Below are 17,849 nucleotides of genomic sequence, written 5' to 3' on the forward strand. Positions count from 1 at the left end.
AGCCAACTACAAGCCACACGTCCCTCTTCCGCCAGGCGTCAGGTCTGGCAAGTGACAACCTCCTTTCCAGGCTTTCCAGGACTGTGCTCTTAGGTTCTCAGACTTCTGGGCTTTTTTAAAACTACTGGGACACCCGAGGTCCTGTCCCCTGCAGCCCAATCTTCTCCTGAGGGTGGAGTCAGGGAAGGAAGGGCTGTCAAGGGTTACCGAAGGGTGAGTGGGATGTGAGGCCGGGGTCCAGGAGGCGGTGTGGGGAAAGAACGTGAACCCTTGTGACGCACAGCCCGGACAGAAGACCCGCGAGGAGACGCGCGCCCTGGAACCCCATTCAGATCCACGGCGGGAGAATCGCGGGTGCGCAGTGCGACATCTACGCTTGCGCTGAGGGAGCCCGACTACCTTTAGCAAGAGGGCAGCGTCCTGAGGGGGTGGTGACAACCGGGATTCCGGAAGCCCACCCTTCACCCGGAAATGATCGCGGGGGAACATGGCGTTGCTGGTGCGAGTCCTTGTGAGTGCAGGAATACTTTTCTATAGACGCTCGCGCGTCTCCAGGTTGGGATTGGAGAGGGCGGGGCGGGAGAGCAGGGGAGAAGTGGGGGGGCCTGTGCCACAGCTCGGTGGCGTGGCCGCCTTTCCACAGATTCCCACCCTTCTTTCCCTCATTTGGCCTTGGCTTCTCCGCTTTTTTTTTTTTTTTTTTTTTTTTAGAAGGTAGTGACCTCGGATCTTTATGCGATGAGGATCACTCTCTGGGAGAAGAGCGCGGGGGGGGGGGGCACTTACTGGAGTCGCGAGGGACTGGGGGCGTCTAGTCCACGTCTGTCATAATGTGACCTTGAATATAAGATACTGGGGGTTCCAGGTCCACGTGAAAAATGACATGTGTCTCCTTATAGTCTGTTGGGAGCTGCGAACCCCCAGATCCTGAATTTCTTGTAAACAACTTGTTTTCCCCTGATCTGAGTGCCTACAGTTGCTCTGAGCACGAGACCCTCAAGAGTTCCTGATGTCAGGGGAATGGTTTCTGGTGCTTTGGCTGGGGCGTGGCTGTCCCTATCTAAACTGCCCCTGGACACAATAAAGGGGGGCATTCCTGTTTCAAGGATTTTGGCATCAAGGATGACCTGTGTCTCTGTCTCTGTGAGCCTTTGTGTGTTTCAATCCCCAGCCCCTTGCCCGGTTCATGAACTGGATGGTGGCGCATAGAGCGCAGACGGGCTTTTTTTTTTTTTTTTTTTTTTAGGTTTGTTTCAGAGACTTTAAATGAATTCTCTTATAGTTCAGTGGAATGCATAGTTATCAGAGCAAAAGCTTCAGGAGAAACGGCCCTGGAACTTTAACTGTCTAGTACAGGTAATATTTGGTGCAACCTAACACTGGTTGAATGAATGAATGAAGAAAAAGAAAGATTTCTAGACTCCTTCTAATCTTTATGGGCAGCTCACGTCCCTCCTGAGATTTGGCCTTAAATCCTCTTGAGAAAGTCAATCCTGACCTCCAGTAAGGGTCAAGAACATGACAACGGAGTTCCTAGTCACCAAGGCATGGGCCAGTTTGTAATTTTCGTCAGGTATTTGCAAAACTTGGTCAAGGGCACTGTTTGATGTAGCAGACACCATTCCTGCCTTTGGCTATCTTTTGAATTGTTTATGTGTTTTTAATTTATATGTGAATAACTACATTCACTACTTACGTTCCTTGCTGCCCTAGCTAAGTGCAAAGTTGCTGCTCAGGAAATTTTGTTTGAGGTGTCTTCTTGTTGCCTAGAAGGATTCATTTGCTGAAGTAATTCCAGATGCTAAGTAAGACAGAAGCTGAATTAAGATCTGAGGATGGCTGAGGAAATGGCAATTGGTCTATTAGAAATTGTGTGTGTGTGCTGAGGGTTAAACCCAAGGTCTCACGCATGCTAGATAAGGAATTTACTATTGAGCCCTACATTAGTTTCGGAGACAGATAATTTGGGGAAATAGAAAACAAAATTTATTGGGCTGGAGACCTGAAATGTACACCTTGGAGATTTGTGCCCAATTCTCTTAAATTTCTTGTTCCTGAGCATAGGAATTATCACAGGCTCATTTCTTCTTTGTTAATAGCAAACACAAAAACCACCTCTCAATTGCCCTCTATTAGTTGGGCCTATTTCTTTATTTCCTACTTATCTTTCTTGGAACAAAAATGCAAGGTTAGATAAAGAAGACCTCTTTAGAGCCAGGCGGTGGTGTTGCCCACCTTTATTCCCAGCACTTGGGAGGCAGAGGCAGAGGCAGAGGCAGAGGCAGAGGCAGAGGCAGAGGCAGAGGCAGGTGCAGGCCAGAAAGTAAGTTTCAGGACAGCCAGGACTGTTACACAGAGAAATCCTGTCTCGAAAAACAAAACAAATGAAAATCTCTTTAGGTTTTCTTATACATTGTAATAGAGCTTGATGCCACTATGATAATTCTCCTTGGGCTAGTTCAAAGTGGAAATCAGTAGTAGCAGGTGTTTATTGCTCACAGGGTTGGGCTGGGGATTTGGGTTGGGCGCTGCCATTGGAAAGGCCTTCACAGATCCTCACACGTGAACCTCTTCAGGATCTGGAAAGTAGCAAGGGGAGTTTTGGTTCCACTACCTGCTATAGGTGGAATCTTGAGTAAGCATCTGACTTCTCTGAGCCTCAGATTTTCTTTCTTTCTTTTTTTGAGTCGTGTGTGTGTGTGTGTGTGTGTGTGTGTGTGTCTAGCTTTGACTGTCTTGGAACTTGTTCTGTAGACCAGGCTGGCCTTGATCTTAGCGATCCTCCTGCCTCTGCCTCCTGAGTACTAGGATTATATTTGTGTGCCACCACTGCCTGGTGCCTCAGATTTTCTTTTTTTTTTCCTCCTCTTTTTCTCTTTCTCTTTCTCTTTCCCCTTCCTTCCTTCCTTCCTTCCTTCCTTCCTTCCTTCCTTCCTTCCTTCCTTCCTTCCTTCCTTCCTTCCTTTTTGTGTTCCTTTTTTGGTTTTTCGAGACAGAGTTTCTCTGTGTAGGTTTGGCTACAACTTGCCCTTTAAACTAGGTTAACCTTGACCTCAGAGGTCTGATTTATTTATGTGTGTGACTGTGCACACGCCCGGGCATACATGCTGCACTGGATGTGGAGGTCAAATGACAACTGTGGGTGTTGTCTCCTACCTTGTGTGTCCTGGGGCTAAAATTCAGGCCATCTGGTTGCCCTTTCCCAGTGAGCCATCTCACTGGCCCCAGATTATTAAAATTAGTGATTTTGTTAGATTTGGTCAAGAATTAAGTAATAAAAACTATGTTTCTATGGTGATGATTTCTTCTCTTTTGAGACAGTGTCTTAAGTGCCTCAGGCTAAACTTGAACTTGGGTATAACCTAGAACTCAGATCCTCCTTCACCTCTCCAGTGCTGGGATTATAGGTACTCTCCACTATGTCTGGTTTATATGATGCTAGGAGGGGAAGTCTGGGACCAGAATTACAGCCAGCCATGAGCTGCCATGTGGGTGTTGGGAACTGGCTCACAACCATACGTTTCTCTGCAAAAACAAGTGCTTCTAACTATTAAACCAGCTTGTCAGCCCATCTAGCATCCTTTCATTTTATTCTGAAGGAATAGTTTTTGGAAGTTCTGTTTGTAGTTTATACATTCTTTATTGTTTTTCAAAACAGGATTTCTCTGTATAGCTCTAGCTGTCCTGGAACTCACTCTGTAGACCAGGCTTGAACTCACAGAGATCCGCCTGCCTCTGCTACCTGAGTGCTGGGATTAAAGACATGTACCATCAGTGCCTGCCTTTTTTAAAAATTTTATTTATTTATTTTTTTGTTTTGTTATTTTTTCTTCGAGACAGGGTTTTTTTGTCGCTCTGGAGCCTGTCCTGGAACTAGCTCTTGTAGACCAGGCTGGCCTCGAACTCACAGAGATCCCCCTGCCTTTGCCTCCCGAGTGCTGGGATTAAAGATGTGCGCCACCATTGCCCGGCTAATTTTAATTTTTTTAAAGGATGACTCTAGACCTTATATTTATTTGCTTACTTGCTTAATTTCATGTTTGTGAGCAGGCCCACCATGGTCGAGAGGTCCGAAGAGTACTCAAAGGGGTTGGCTCTGCTTCCACCAAGGGGGCTAGGGCACCCCACTCCGGAGGCATGGCAGCAAGTCATAGTGCCAGCTCAAATATGATATATATTTTTTAAGATCTTTTTTTTTTATATTCATGTGTAAGTACATGGGGGAGTACAAGTGCCAACAGAGGCCAGAAGAGGACATTAGCTCTCCTGGAACTGGAGTTACAGGCTGTTCTGAGCCACCATGTGGGTGCTGAGAATTGACCCCTAGAAGTGTTTAACACCCAGTGCTCTGAACCACTGAATGTCTCTTTAGTGCCACCCCGCCACCCCCTCACCCCCAATATGCTGTTTTAATTGGTTTGAAACTTTACTAATGGTTCTACCTCCAGATTAGAATTAGAAGGACTTCAAGGTAAACTGTTCTCTTTTGGTTTCTTAAATTTGCCTGGGTTGGGGCTGGAGAGATGGCTCAGTGGTTAAGAGCACTGGCTGCTCTTCCAGAGGTTGTGAGTTCAATTCCCAGCAACCACATGGTTGCTCACAACCATCTGTAATGAGTTCCAGTGCCCTATTCTGGCACGTGGGTATACATGGAGGCAGAATGTTGTATACATAATAAGTAAATAAATCTTTAAAAAAATGTGCATGGGTTCTGGAGGTAGCTACCTGGGTTCCAGTATTAATACTAAAGCTGCCATTTATTAACTTGGTGACATTGGGGAGTTGTTGATACACATACTTTTTTTTTTGTATGAATAGGATAGTAACAATACACTTAGCTTACTCAATGGCACTCTGGCAATTCTAAGCTTTAAGAGATTGGTTCCTTCACCCAACCAGTCCTGTCCTAGAGTCAAGTCATTGGCATAAAGTTCGAAAGTACTTGTTGGGAAGGACAAGACACTCATATCTGAATCCCAGGAGGTCTAGGAGCTCTTGCTAGGACCCAAACTTGAAGGCTGAATATGTATTTCTTCTCCCCCAATTTCCTATGTCACTCTGACTGGCCTTAGAAGATTCTCCACCTCTACCTCCCAAATGGGGTAATTAAAGGTGTATTCCACGATTCCTGATAACGTTTTTCTTTTCCAGAGGAACCAGACTAGCATCTCCCAGTGGGTTCCAATATGCAGCCACTTGGTATCAGTATCTCCTACCCCAAGACAGTGGGACAGGACTCTCTCCAGCACTTCCCAGGTAAAGTTTGTTCTTTTGTTTGGTATGAAACCTTATTTATGTACAAACCACACTGATGGAAAAGCCCGTGAGACCCCTCTGGGTCTCTATGGTGTCGGTTCAAGACAGGCGTTGCTTCTAAATACCCCAGCAGAGGAACTTAGCTTGGGATACCATGTCACAGCCTGATGGGTTTTTTTTTACTGTTAGGGACCTTTTCCAGTTATTCATTGTAGAGTTATTTCATGCTACTTTTTTTGGGTGACAAAACATTTCCTTTTATTTCTTTTTTTTTCTCTTTTTCTTTCTTTCTTTGTTTTTTAGAATTTATTTATTTATATGTGTGCCTGCACACCAGAAGAGGATATCAGATCTAATGACAGATGGTTGTGAGTCACCATGTGATTGCTGGGAATTAAACCCAGGACCTCTAGAAGAGTAGTCAGTGCTCTTAACTACTGAGCCATCTCTCCAGCCCTCATATTTCTTTTTCTTTATGAACTTAAAGTCCAAGGCACGATTATTTAAGGGCTTAGTTTACCTTTGACCAGATGGTTTGCTGTGATGTCTTAAACTCTGGACTGTTGTATGAGACCACCAATTAGTTCCCGGCTGCTCAGCCCCAAAATCAGTTAAAGCAACACATATACAGAAGGACTTCCCACATCATTTCCTCTCTTCTGTTTAAATAAAAAAGAAGGTTTTCACTTTAACATAGTAAAATTACATATAACAAAACAGGTATCAAGCAAGAATTACAGTTGCAATATTTATATCTACTTTATCTTTTATCATAACTAAAGAAAACTATATCTATTTTTAAACTCCATCAAAGATTCCAGAAGAATATAATATTAACTAAGTAAACAGGAAGTGCTTGTCAGCAACTTCTAAAACTCTAGAATTGACAGAGACATCGTGCTGCTTGGACAGTCACCCAAACTTCTTCTGTACCATTGGGGCATCCATCTTCAGTGTATAGAGAGCTATAGTAACTAGCAGACTTTTGCATGAAGCAGGAAATTTGAAGATCTGTTCTGCCTTCTAATGTCAAAGTCCATCAGTTGCTTTCTTCTGTGTCCTGCAGAATGTCTGAGAGACTTTTTTGTGTGGCAGGAACCCTGAAGAATTGTCTCACCTTTAGGCAAGTTCAGTAGTCATGTCTCTGTGGGTCCTGCTTGTCCAGTTCATACAGCATGACATCAAGCAGTCCAGGCAAGAACAGTTTCTTGCTCAAATGGCTAACAAACTCTATAAGTAGTCTCTTCGATGCCCATCATCCTTTTGAAGTAATTGGTGCAAGTAATTGGTGCTGCCAGGAGCAGATGTGTCTCATGTCATAAAAAGTCCTAAGTTATTAAAACATTTTAAATGCCACATTCTGAAGGTCTCTGAAAGATTTGAAGAATACCTATCTAAACAAATATATCTCTATATATCTAGAAAACCTAACTATCATGACTAGAAAGTTGACTATTATAGATGATTATCTATTAACTTATATTTCTTTTTATTAATTAATTAATTAATTAGTTAATATTTTACTAAAAGAGAAGTGTTCCACTGTTGAGCAACTTGCCTTATCAGTTTCAAAGCAGTCACCTCTGATGTCAGTTCCTATACAGATTGATCCTAAGTCTGTCTTTGAGACATCTAGTAGCAATTCCATGGATGACTACACGAGTTGTTTTAGAACTGCAGTTGTAAAGAATGACTTTCCACCTGCCTGCCCATTATCGTCACCTTACAGCCAGCTTTCCTGCCTCCAGCAGCAGCAGCAGCACCAGCAGCAGCAAGGACTCAGTACTCCTCTTCAAAACTTACAGATTTCAGGATCCTCAACTATAAATGAATGCATTTCTTTACCTTTCGAACTCTAGTTGAATATTCATATTCTCCTTGATCTTCTAATGTTTTCTCAAATGCCTGGTCTAGTTCAGAGTCACAGTCACTTCAGTGTATTTCTCTAGTTTGGTGAGCATCAGAATATGTTAATCAAGGAGTGCAGTATACCTTCAAGCAGAGTTCATTTTCAGCAAACTGGCAACCACCACAAAAAGAGAGTCAACTCTGTCTCCACTTAACTTATATTTCTTAATTATACATTACATTTTAATTTATATGTAATTTAATTTTAATGTATTTATATTTAATTGCACATGTATAATTTAAAAATTGTACATAATTTTTAAATGAGCTGTACAAACACAATACCTTAATCAAGAGCAGAAATGTACATATAACAAAAATGACCTTAAATTTGTATCAATAAACCAAGATCTATACCAATGTAAATCTCTATAGCATATCTCCCTTTAAATATAAACCAACATTTATAAACAGTATTTGGGAATTTGGGTGTAGTTCTCTCCAAACTGCTTCCTGCTTTTGTTGGGTGAAGTATTTTTGGTAGGTGTTCACAGCAACCTTTGTGGGGGGGGTGTCTTGGTCTATCAAACCACATTAGTCTAGAATTAATCCACAGGTTCTCATATTCTGTGGAAACAAAAGCAGAACCTCTTTTCCAAAGCAACAAATCCTTAGACCCAAATTTTGAAGTCAAGATACCTTTATGTTTGTTTATCTTTAGCAGCCCACACAATGAAGTGTCTCTTTGTACTTAGTTCCTTCACAGCCAAATAATTCAAAGAAAACATGATAATATACATAAGCCAGACTCTATGTATATTCCATCTTTATGTGGCTTGTTTTTAGTCTATTACTTTTTAATATTTATTCTATTATCTTTATTCCTTTAATCTATGGCTTCTGTACTGTCTCTTTAAAGACTTTTATTTTTTTAAAAAATATGTACTTCTTTTTATAGCTCTTTATACTCTTTTTTTCTCTCTCCCAAGCCTATGTACTTTTTAAAAGAAATACACTGTGTCTCATTTAGAGGTCTTTTATGTCTGAATCTGTCCTTATTGCATATCTGTAATACTTTTCTGACCAGGACAGCTTCTTAAAATGCTAAGTGCTTCTTAAAAACCTAAATGAGGGCATTGCTAGGGCAAACATGGCCCTGCCTATTTGCTCCGCCCAGTCCAACATGGCGGAAGTCTGAGACTGCCAAGTGGGAGCCATCCTCACCATCTCAACTCTGGGAAGCAGTGTGCAGCATATAAACCCTTTTTATCTGAGTAAAAGCTAAATCTGCCATGTAGTGTAATGCATGGCCTGGAAGTATCTCTGTGTACGGTGGTGAGAATCCGCCATGCTCTCCTGCCTGTGCACTCCTAGCAGACCTGATCCCGTTGCCTGCCCAGGTGGGAAGCACTGAGCCTCAGGCATGGTCTCAGCTACTTTCTTCCTAACCCCAAGCGGGCATACAATCACCTGGGCCTACAAACCCCATTCAAGTGTTCTGTTTTTGAACCTTCCAAAAGAGTCAGAGCCATTTGTTCTGAGGAACCAGGAAGCCACTGTTTTGAAACTGCACAGTTTCAAAACTACCGCTGAGTCAGAAAACTTTCTCTTAAAAGAATCGTGCCTCTGCTTGTTTCTCGCAAACAGAGCCCACCCGAGAAAATGCTTATTTTTTTTTTTTTTTGTGTGTGTGTGTGTCTAGAATTCCTTTTTAAGCTTTCTCAGGTTTTACATGGATTTAGTCGACCATGTTGGAGGCTCTTTAAAGGATTTTAGTTTCTTAATTCTTTTTAAGTCATACAATTTTTTTTAGTTTGGTGTTTGAGATAGGGTTTCTGTGTAGCCCTGACTGTACTGGACCTCACTCTAGACCAGGCTGCCCTTGAACTCACAGAGATCCGCCTGCCTCTTCTTCCCAAGTGCTAGGATTAAAGGTGTGCATCACCACCACCCTGCTTAATTATATAATACTTTAGTGATAAAGAAAATAAAAATCACCTGTGACTTCAATTCTGAAAATGTCAGTGTTTTCATCTCTGCTGGTTCCCGTCCAGTCTTTATGGAAATGTGTGCATATTAATTTTTTCCCGTAAGTGCCCTGCCAGGGCTGAGGTATAGCTCAGTTCTTTGCATGTATGTGAGACTGGGTTCAGCCTTTAGCACTGGAAAAAAAAAAAAAAAAGAAATAGTACCTTAACAAATATAAAATATACATAGAATTATATCTGACGCCTTTTCATTTACTGGAACAGAGGCTATTCATGTTTAGATAGTCTTTATTTTTATTTTTATTATTGAAATTGTAAATAAATAAATTGTAAATTATTTCTTTTTTTGGCATTATAGGCTCCAATTTTCTTAGTATTTTCCCCTCCTCTGTATAGTCCTGGCTGTCCCAGATCTAGCTCTGTAGACCAGGCTGGCCTTGACCAAGCTCCTCTTGCCTCCCAGTACCGGGATCAGGGGAGTGCACCACCACACCCAGCAGACCTTTTCCTAATTATCGAATATAAGTGCAATCATCTCACTTCACTTAGCTTAAGATCTTCTTTGTCCATTCATATTGTAGCATGTGACAAGATTTCTTCTTGTGAGGGCTGGCCTAATGTTCCATTGCATAATATCCCGTACTTTTTTATTCACGTGATTCATTGGATGTTTGGATTGCTTCCATCTCTTGTTTGTTGTGAGTAACGTGATGGAGACACTGGTGTGCAAAGATCTCTCTGAGACCCGACTTTTGGATATGTGTCCAAACTGGACTGTTAGATATGATCCTCTTGATGGTTCTTGACTGATAATCATGACAGTGGTATTGCCTGTGTTGATTTCCTCTTTCTGTCTTACATTTAGTGACTGAGGATTTATTTATTGAAACGGGATCTTACTTTATAGGCCAGGCTAACCTTCAACTCAGAGCTCCACCTGCCTCTGCCTCTGCAGTGCCGGGATTAGAGGCGTGTGACACCACACCCAGTCTGTAGCTGCTGTTTTTATTACCATATAAACTCATACTGCTTGAGTAAATTTAATCCTCACTATAAAGCAAAAATAAAAAAAAATTCTCTATCCTACGTTCTCCAAGTCGCAACCTCTCCCTCGATTTTAGTCTCCTCATCTGTAAAGTGCAGACCTTGGCCTGGGAGACCTCTGCAATGGCTTCCAGCCCCAGTGTTGTTCTAAGTTACTCCTTAGTTCTCCAGTTGCCTTCTCTCCAAGCCAAACAACTTCAGTTCATTTTAACCTTTCCTCCAGGACCTTTTATTCCTCCCTTTGATCAGTCTGTGGTTCTTTTTTTGGACCTCCTCCAGGTTGTCCTTCTCTTTGAACAAAGTTGAAGAATAAAAACTCTACCTAGTTTTTATTGAGTACTGATTCCATGCCCAGAATGGTGTTGAGCGCTGGGGCAGAGAATAAAAGGAGTGTAAGTGGGCTGTGCCCTGGTGGAGCTTACAGTTTTGCCCTCAGCATTCAAGAACTGTTTGAGGCTGTCTCCGTCCCACCCCTCCTCCCCATCATGGCAGCCTCTTCACTTTCAAGACCTTTGGGTGGTGGTTGTTTTAACTATTTACTTACATATTATTTGTTGACTCCTGTGTCCCAGCCTGGTCTTAAGTTACCACCTAGGTGAGGATGACCTTGAACTGCTGCTGCTTTGCCTGCTCCCACCTTGGCTGAGTTTTGGGAGGCAGAGGCAGGGGGATTTCTGTGAGTTTGAGGCCAGCCTGGTCTAAAAAAAACTACAGTGAAACCCTGTCTTAAAAAACAGAGAGAGAGAGAGAGAGAGAGAAATGGAAGAATAGGCACAAATCACGAGTATACAGCTCAGTGAATTATTACAGCCTAACTATACCCAGCACCCAGGTCAAGGGTAGAACAGGAGCTGAGGACATAAGTCAGCTGGTAGAGTGACTAACATTCATGACCTCTGTGCGCAGTTCACAGTGGCACATAAACCAGGTGTGGTGTCACATGCCAGTAGTCCTAGCACTTGGGAAGTGGAAGCAGGAGGATCAGAAGGTTATCTTTAGCTACATAGTGCACCCGAGGCCAGCCTGGGCTACGTGAGACTGTCTTACAGTAGAACAAAGCACATTACCAAGTTTGCAGAAGTCTTGCTGTATAGTGGTGGTGCACACGCCTTTAATCCCAGTACTCAGGAGGCAAAGGCAGGAGGATCTCTTTGAGTTCAAGGCCTGCCTGGTCTACAAAGCCAGTTCTAGGACAGCTAGAACTGTCACACAGAGAAACAGAAGCAAAACAAAACAAAAAGATTGCAAAAGTCTCTATGATTCCCTTTTGCCACCACCCACACCAGGGTTAACAAAGCTTTATCTCGTGTCCTGTAGATTCTTTTGCCCTTCAAACACCTGTTAGGCTGTCTCTTGTGCTCGTCGGCTGTCATTCAGCCTTGTTTGAGAGATTTAATAAATCTGTTCTTTGTAGTGATGGTTGACTAGTTCTCATATACTATTTACTTTTTTTTGTCTGGGGCTTGAGTGCACACTATTTTGTTATATGGCCATGCCTTGATTCATGAGCTCTTCTGCTGGTTTGGGGTGTGTCTCCTGGGGGCCTTACCTGACACTGCACCTGTGAGCGCATGCCTACACTTCTGTTGAGGCAAGGATGTAGAATTCCTGAGCCTTGCTTGCTGGGCATTAATCTTAACTAGATATGCCCAAATACATTTCCCAGTGGCGTTTGTTCTTTGTCCTCACATGAGCCATGTGTCAGTGTTCTGGGTGCCCTCCATCCTTCATGGCACTGGGGTGTTTTGCTTTTGGTGAGTGACATTTTCATTGTGGTTCTTGGTTCTGGTTTTTTATGTTAAATTCCTTTTGGTTTTCTTTTCTTTGTAAGACTGTGAGCTCCCAGAGGACACAGACTGACTTCTATCCCAAAACTTGTATGAAGGCTGGTTTATCTTGAGCATTTAATGGAGCTCGGATAAATGAAGTGCGTGTCTGTGGTATCTATGTGGTCAAAGATGATGGGGGTGGGTAATTAAAACATCGTGCAAACGGAGGATTTGTTTTGTCAACAACTATTTCCGTGTCTCCCACGTGCCATCCGCTGATGAGAGGTGTAGTTCTTACCATCTTGTGTCTTTTTGACTGTGGTGATGGAAAATAAGCAAATACTTATGTGAATATTTAATTGTGCACATAATGAGTACCGTGGAGGAGGTGACTTGGCTGCTGTTTGGAGAGAATGATGGGATGTGAAGGAGGGTTTTTTGATAAGGTAGTTAGGGGTGTAGCTCAGTTGGTGCTTGTCCATCATGTACCAAGTCCTGCATTGGATCCCAGCACCTTAGGAAGTTGGGCACTGTCCTTTCAGCTCCCGGGAGGTGGAAGCTGGACAAACCAAGATTTTCCTCAGTTACAGAGTGGTGCCGGGGAAGCCTAGACCGCATGAGACCCTGCCTCAAAACAAAACAAAAGGAAACTAGCCAAGAAAACAAAAACCTAAAGAAGAGAGAGAGGTCTCTTTGACAAAGTAATACTTGAGCTATTTTGGGCAGTTTTGTTTGTTGCTGTCTCTTCAGTTTGAAAAGATGAAAAATCAAGGTGTTCAAAGGCCCTTTTGAAAGAAGCAAAGGCAAGGAGGGTGGCCTGCAAAGTACTTGTGTGTTTATGGATGAGCAGAGGAGTGGGAAGGCTGGGTGTTACCCTGGTACTTCGCAGTTGAGTGAAGTACGGTAGAGGGAATCTATGACAACTGTGGAGCTCTGGGCACAGAGAAAGGTGTCTGAGCTAGCACCAGCAGAGAAGCCCAGCACACTCGCTCAGGCTACGCGGCATTCTTGGAGGCAGTTTAAGTGCTTTGTGTTCTAGATGGGCCATTACACTGATGTATGTGATGTCATGGGAGGTGTCCTGTGTTTAGTCTGTATTTTACAAAGCCTGCTTGGTACTTGAGAATCAAAGCATAAGTGTCCCGGGACTGCAGAGGAGTTCTGACTAATCGTTTAATGTCCTTGTTTGGAAAGAAATACGGACAGCACCATTCCACAATGAGGAACTATTTTTCCTTTATTAAGATGAAACAGTAAAATCATTGTTAATCCCATCTATCCCTCCTCTTTTTGGAATAAAACAGAATTGAAGGACTAATTCTCTGTCCTGAGACTGTCCTGGGAAGAACTCACTCTGTAGACCAGATTGGCCTCAAACTCAGAGATCCACCTGCCTTTGTCTCCTCGGTGCTGGGATGAAGTTAAAGTCATGTGCCTCCATGCCCAGCTCCTACCCCCTCCCTTTTAGTTAATTTAAAAACAATTAAAAAATTACTGGGAATTTGTACACTGAATTCCCAAACTTATCCATAATTCATTCTTCCTTTCCTTCCTTGCTCACCCTCTTTTCTGGTATAGGAGATCAGACCCAAGGTCTTGCCCATGTTAGGCAAAGCGTTCTACTGTTGAGTTACATCCCTAATCTGCTACCCACAATTCCAGTTTAACCAAATAACCCTTCATTTCTGTTTGTTATGTCCTAGATTTACCCACATCATTCATGTTCTGTAATTTTACCTGTGTTTTTAAAATTGAAATTTTTTAAAATATTGTGTTTTTCGTGTTAATTGCTGGTATAAACTATGGACTTGGGGTGGATAGGGTCATTCTAATAAATTACTGCTCTCTGTGTGTGTAGGATGCTGACGTGGCAGAGGCTGTGTGTGGAAAAGGAGGAAATGTGTATGGGAACCCTGTGCTTTCTGCTTAAACCAGGTGTGGTGGCCTGTGTCTCTAATCCCAGGATGGAGAGGCAGGCAGGTTTCACTTAGTTCAAGGCCAGGACAACCAGAGTACGTAGTGAGACCCTGTCTCAATAACAGCAAAATACCGTAATCTCAGCACTTGGGAAGCAGAGGCAGGAAGAGGCCAGCCTCAGCTACATGGTGAATTAGAGGCTAGTATGGTTTGCATGAGACTCACCCTAAAAATAATTTAAAAGAAGTAAAGCAAAATATCAGTGGGGTGCCATAGCACAGGCTGGACAACATTGCAAGACCCCAAGTCTTCAAAAAAAAAATCAGATTTTGAAAATTTAATTCAGAGGCAAAATGGTTGCCTTACAATTACAAGGCTCTGGGTTCAATCCTTAATTATTTGATTTTGTAAGCTATTATACCTTAATTTACTGTCCCTTACTGGATATTTCTGTCTTCATTCTTGTAGTGCTTATGTATAGCTTCTCCTGAGAAGTTTATTTCCCAGACTATATTCTTGATTATAGCAATACTAGCCAAATAGTTGTAGGTGGATTAAGGAGGGAATTTGGATTGCATTTAGCGTAGCCCTGGTCATAACTGGCTGTTGTAGTGCCACACTGTTGTTAAAGGCAGTGTGACCTGGTGGTGACTGTGATTCGTTTATTTATTAAGTACCTGTTTGTGAGATGCACCTCCAACCCCAAGTTTTTTGCTGTTGTCGTTTTTGTTTTTGTTTTTGTTTTTTTTTTTTTTTTTTTTGGCTTTTTTTGAGACAGGGTTTCTCTCTGTAGCCCTGGCTGTCCTGGAACTCACAGTGTAGACCAGGTTGGCCTCAAATTGGCAGAGATCCATCTGGTTCTGCCTCCCCTGTGCTGGGATTAAAGGTGTGTGCCACCATGGCCTGGCTGCCCCAAGTTTTTTTTTTTTTTTTGAGACAGAGTCTCTTGATGTAGCCCAGGCTATCCTGGAATTCATTCTGTAGACCAGGCTAGCCTCAAACTCATAGAGTGTTGCCTGCCAGCAGTAGCAAGTTTTAAACTTTAAATTGATGCTCCCTCCTCCACACATCAAGTGTTGTCAGAATTTACATGGAAACTTACTGCAGTTCTCTCTCCTATTATATTTTTATATCTCTGAGTTGACTCAGATTCAGGTGATATTTCTAGGGCTGAATCCTTTTATTTCTTCAAGAATTAATGAATTTGGGGGTTTTATTTGTTTGGGACTATCTCTCGCTATGTTCTGGACTAGTACTGAACTCATAGCAGTTCTCCTGCCTCAGCCTTCAGGAGACTGCATGTGTGAGCCATTGCATCCAGCTTCATGTATTTAATAGATATTTGGTGAGCACCTGCCGTGTACCGGATACTACTCTGACTGCTGTCTTGGGTCCTCTCGGTGATCCTTCACCAGTAGCTGGGCAGGCAAGGTTGGGTCAAACCGGCCAGAGCAGCTCCCGTTGGGCTTTGATAAGTAATGCTCAATGTCACTACATATGTCTGTTCCTCCAGAGGCCACAGATGAGCCCGTCTCGAATCTGGGTAGAACCACAACAAACTGTTGGGATGGGCACACAACAGAGTCGGAAATACCACATCACAAGTAAGGTGAGTGTGTCCTCTGCTGTAACCTGGTTTATGTGAATGTAGAGTGAGTGTGTGCTCTCCTGTAGCCTGGCTTACGTGAGTGTGGAGTGAGTGTGTGCTCTCCTGTAGCCTGGCTTATGGAGTGTAGAGTGAGTGTGTGCTCTGCCATAGCCTGGCTTCCGTGACTGTGGAAGGTGAGGTTCGGGGGTTTGAAGGGATTTTCCCAAGTTTACAGAGGGCGGTAAGTGACAAGCTAATTGACTGTGAAGCCTAGCTTGTGAGCTCGTATCCTGCTTCTTCCACTGTAGGCTCTTGTCTAGAAATTAAAAATTGTTTTAGAGAAAAACAATTTTTATGGACCTTGTACAAGTTTAAGACAGTCATAAACCATGCAGTCCTGGAATATTTTCCCTCTCCTTCCTCTCTCTCTCTCCTTTCTCCCCTCCTTCTCTTCTTTCTTTCCTTGTCCCCTCCCCTCATTCCCTTCCCCCACCCCTTGCCCGTTCCCTTCTATTTTACCTGCCTGTATGTCTTTGTACCATGTGTGAGCCTGGTGCACTCAGAGGACAGAAGGCATCAGATCCTTTAGAGCTAGAGTTACAGACAGTTGTTAGCTTCAGTGAGGGTGCTGGAGATTGACCCACGTCCTCTGGAAGAGCAGCCAGGGGAGCCTCTGAGCCATCACACTCTTTCTCATGTCTCCTTTACTCCAGTGCCTCTAGCCCAACCTTTCCTAGTCACGGGACCACAGGTACTGAGATGGGTGTGTCCTGCTTTATAATTTGGAAGATGTCTGTTAGATACCTAGGTACCTAGGTGAGGCCTCTGAGTCTGGCTCAGTGAGGGAGCACTTGCCTAGCTTGTGTGAATCCCTGGGTTTGATCTCTAGCACTGTACTAAAACAGAACAGGACACTCAAAGCAAGCAAAGTCCCCAAAATCATTAAAAAGAAATCAGACAGAAAAAAATCAAAGTAAAAAGAAATGTAAGCCATAAAAATGTCCTTAGAACGAATAAATAACAGCATTCTGTTCAGAAAAATTTCTTGTAACTAATTTTGATTTTTTTCTCTTTGGTTAAGTAGCTTCCTACTACCCAAGATTTCCCGAAGCCTGTTGAGGAGAAGGTTGGTCCCTTCACGAAGATAATAGAAGCCATGGGATTCACTGGACCTTTGAAATACAGTAAATGGGTAAAGACTTTTATGTTCCTTTGGGTCTGTGTCCTTCCTGTGGCTCACAGATTTATTTTAAAGCTTCTGCTTTGAGAACTTAATACGCTCTTTTGAGAATTTCTTCCAGAATGCATCCATGCCTCTACCCTTAGTCACATTAATGTATAGGTAAGACCAAAGTACTCCTTCAGCCCAATTCCTTGGAAGTGTCTGCAGTTGTTGTCAGGGCAATGAGGCGGAAGTTTTCAGGCCCTTGCTTTATGGCACGGGAACATCATCTAGATGAGTTTAAAGGGGAATCCAATGGGGCGCATTCCAAGACAGGGTTTCTCTGTGTAGCCCTGGCTGTCCTGGAACTCACTCTGGTGGGCCAGGCTGGCTTCGAGCTCACAGAGATCCCCATGCCTCTGCCCCACAACATGTTGGAATTGCAGGAGTACAACACTGCCTGGCTACTTTTGCTTTCTAAAATTAGTTCATTTTTTTCAGCAATTTTCATAACAGCAAACACAGGTTTCTGTCTGCAAGCTTTTGTACACAAATTCTGAGACATCCCCATGATTGCACACTTTGTTGATAAGGGCTTTCCAGGATATGAAGGGGCTACAAATGCTAAGTGACCCTGTAGTCTCTCCTAAATCTTCAAGGAAATAGTTATTTTGGTTAAAGTTTTCTTTTATGTGTGTAAAATTCTTAACAATTGATGACTTGTTGATATATTTGATTACTAACCAGACCTTTTCTCCCTATTAAATTTTAGTGTTTTTTTTTCTTTTGAGACATGACATCATCCTGTAGCCCAGGCTGTCCAAGGACTCGTAGCAGTCCTCTGCCTCTGTTCCCCAGTTGTTGGGATTATAGGTGTAAACTATCCTGCCTAGATTTTCCTCCATATATTTTTTATTATTTTGTTTTATTTTTTTCCTGGCAGCATTTCTCTTTGTAGTCCTGGCTGTCTTGGAACTAGCTCTTTAAACCAGGCTGTTCTCAAACTCAGAGACCTGCCTGCCTCTGCCTCCCAAGTGCTGGAATTAAAGAGGCGTGCTACCACCTCTGGCCCATTTATAATTTTTAAAATTACACTTATTTGTACGTGCACGTGTTCATGTACGCACGAGCATGTGTGTATATATACAGCTGCCTGTGTGCCCTGGAGAATTACGGAGGTCATAAGACAGTCCTCTCCTTCCGTGTGGGTCCTGGGCATAGATCATAAAGCTTGGTGGCAAGTGCCTTTATTCTCTGAGCCATTTGTTGGCCATCCC

The 17,849-nt window shown here is 43.0% G+C and overlaps 1 protein-coding gene across 1 annotated transcript in view; it reads left to right on the forward strand.

Annotated features, from left to right (window-relative positions):
- The first annotated feature begins 379 nt into the window (after positions 1–379).
- Positions 380–17,849, forward strand: part of LOC119814596 (ubiquinol-cytochrome-c reductase complex assembly factor 1) — an 84,766-nt gene continuing 67,296 nt past the window's right edge. Inside the window, exons 1-4 of the mRNA XM_038330478.1 lie at positions 380–511; positions 5,152–5,256; positions 15,336–15,431; positions 16,495–16,602. Coding sequence (XP_038186406.1) covers positions 488–511; positions 5,152–5,256; positions 15,336–15,431; positions 16,495–16,602 — 333 coding nt within the window. The 5' untranslated portion in view covers positions 380–487. The remainder of the gene's footprint in view (positions 512–5,151; positions 5,257–15,335; positions 15,432–16,494; positions 16,603–17,849) is intronic.

This window comes from Arvicola amphibius, chromosome 5 (genome assembly GCF_903992535.2).
Source record: "Arvicola amphibius chromosome 5, mArvAmp1.2, whole genome shotgun sequence".
NCBI classification, from domain to species: domain Eukaryota; kingdom Metazoa; phylum Chordata; class Mammalia; order Rodentia; family Cricetidae; genus Arvicola; species Arvicola amphibius.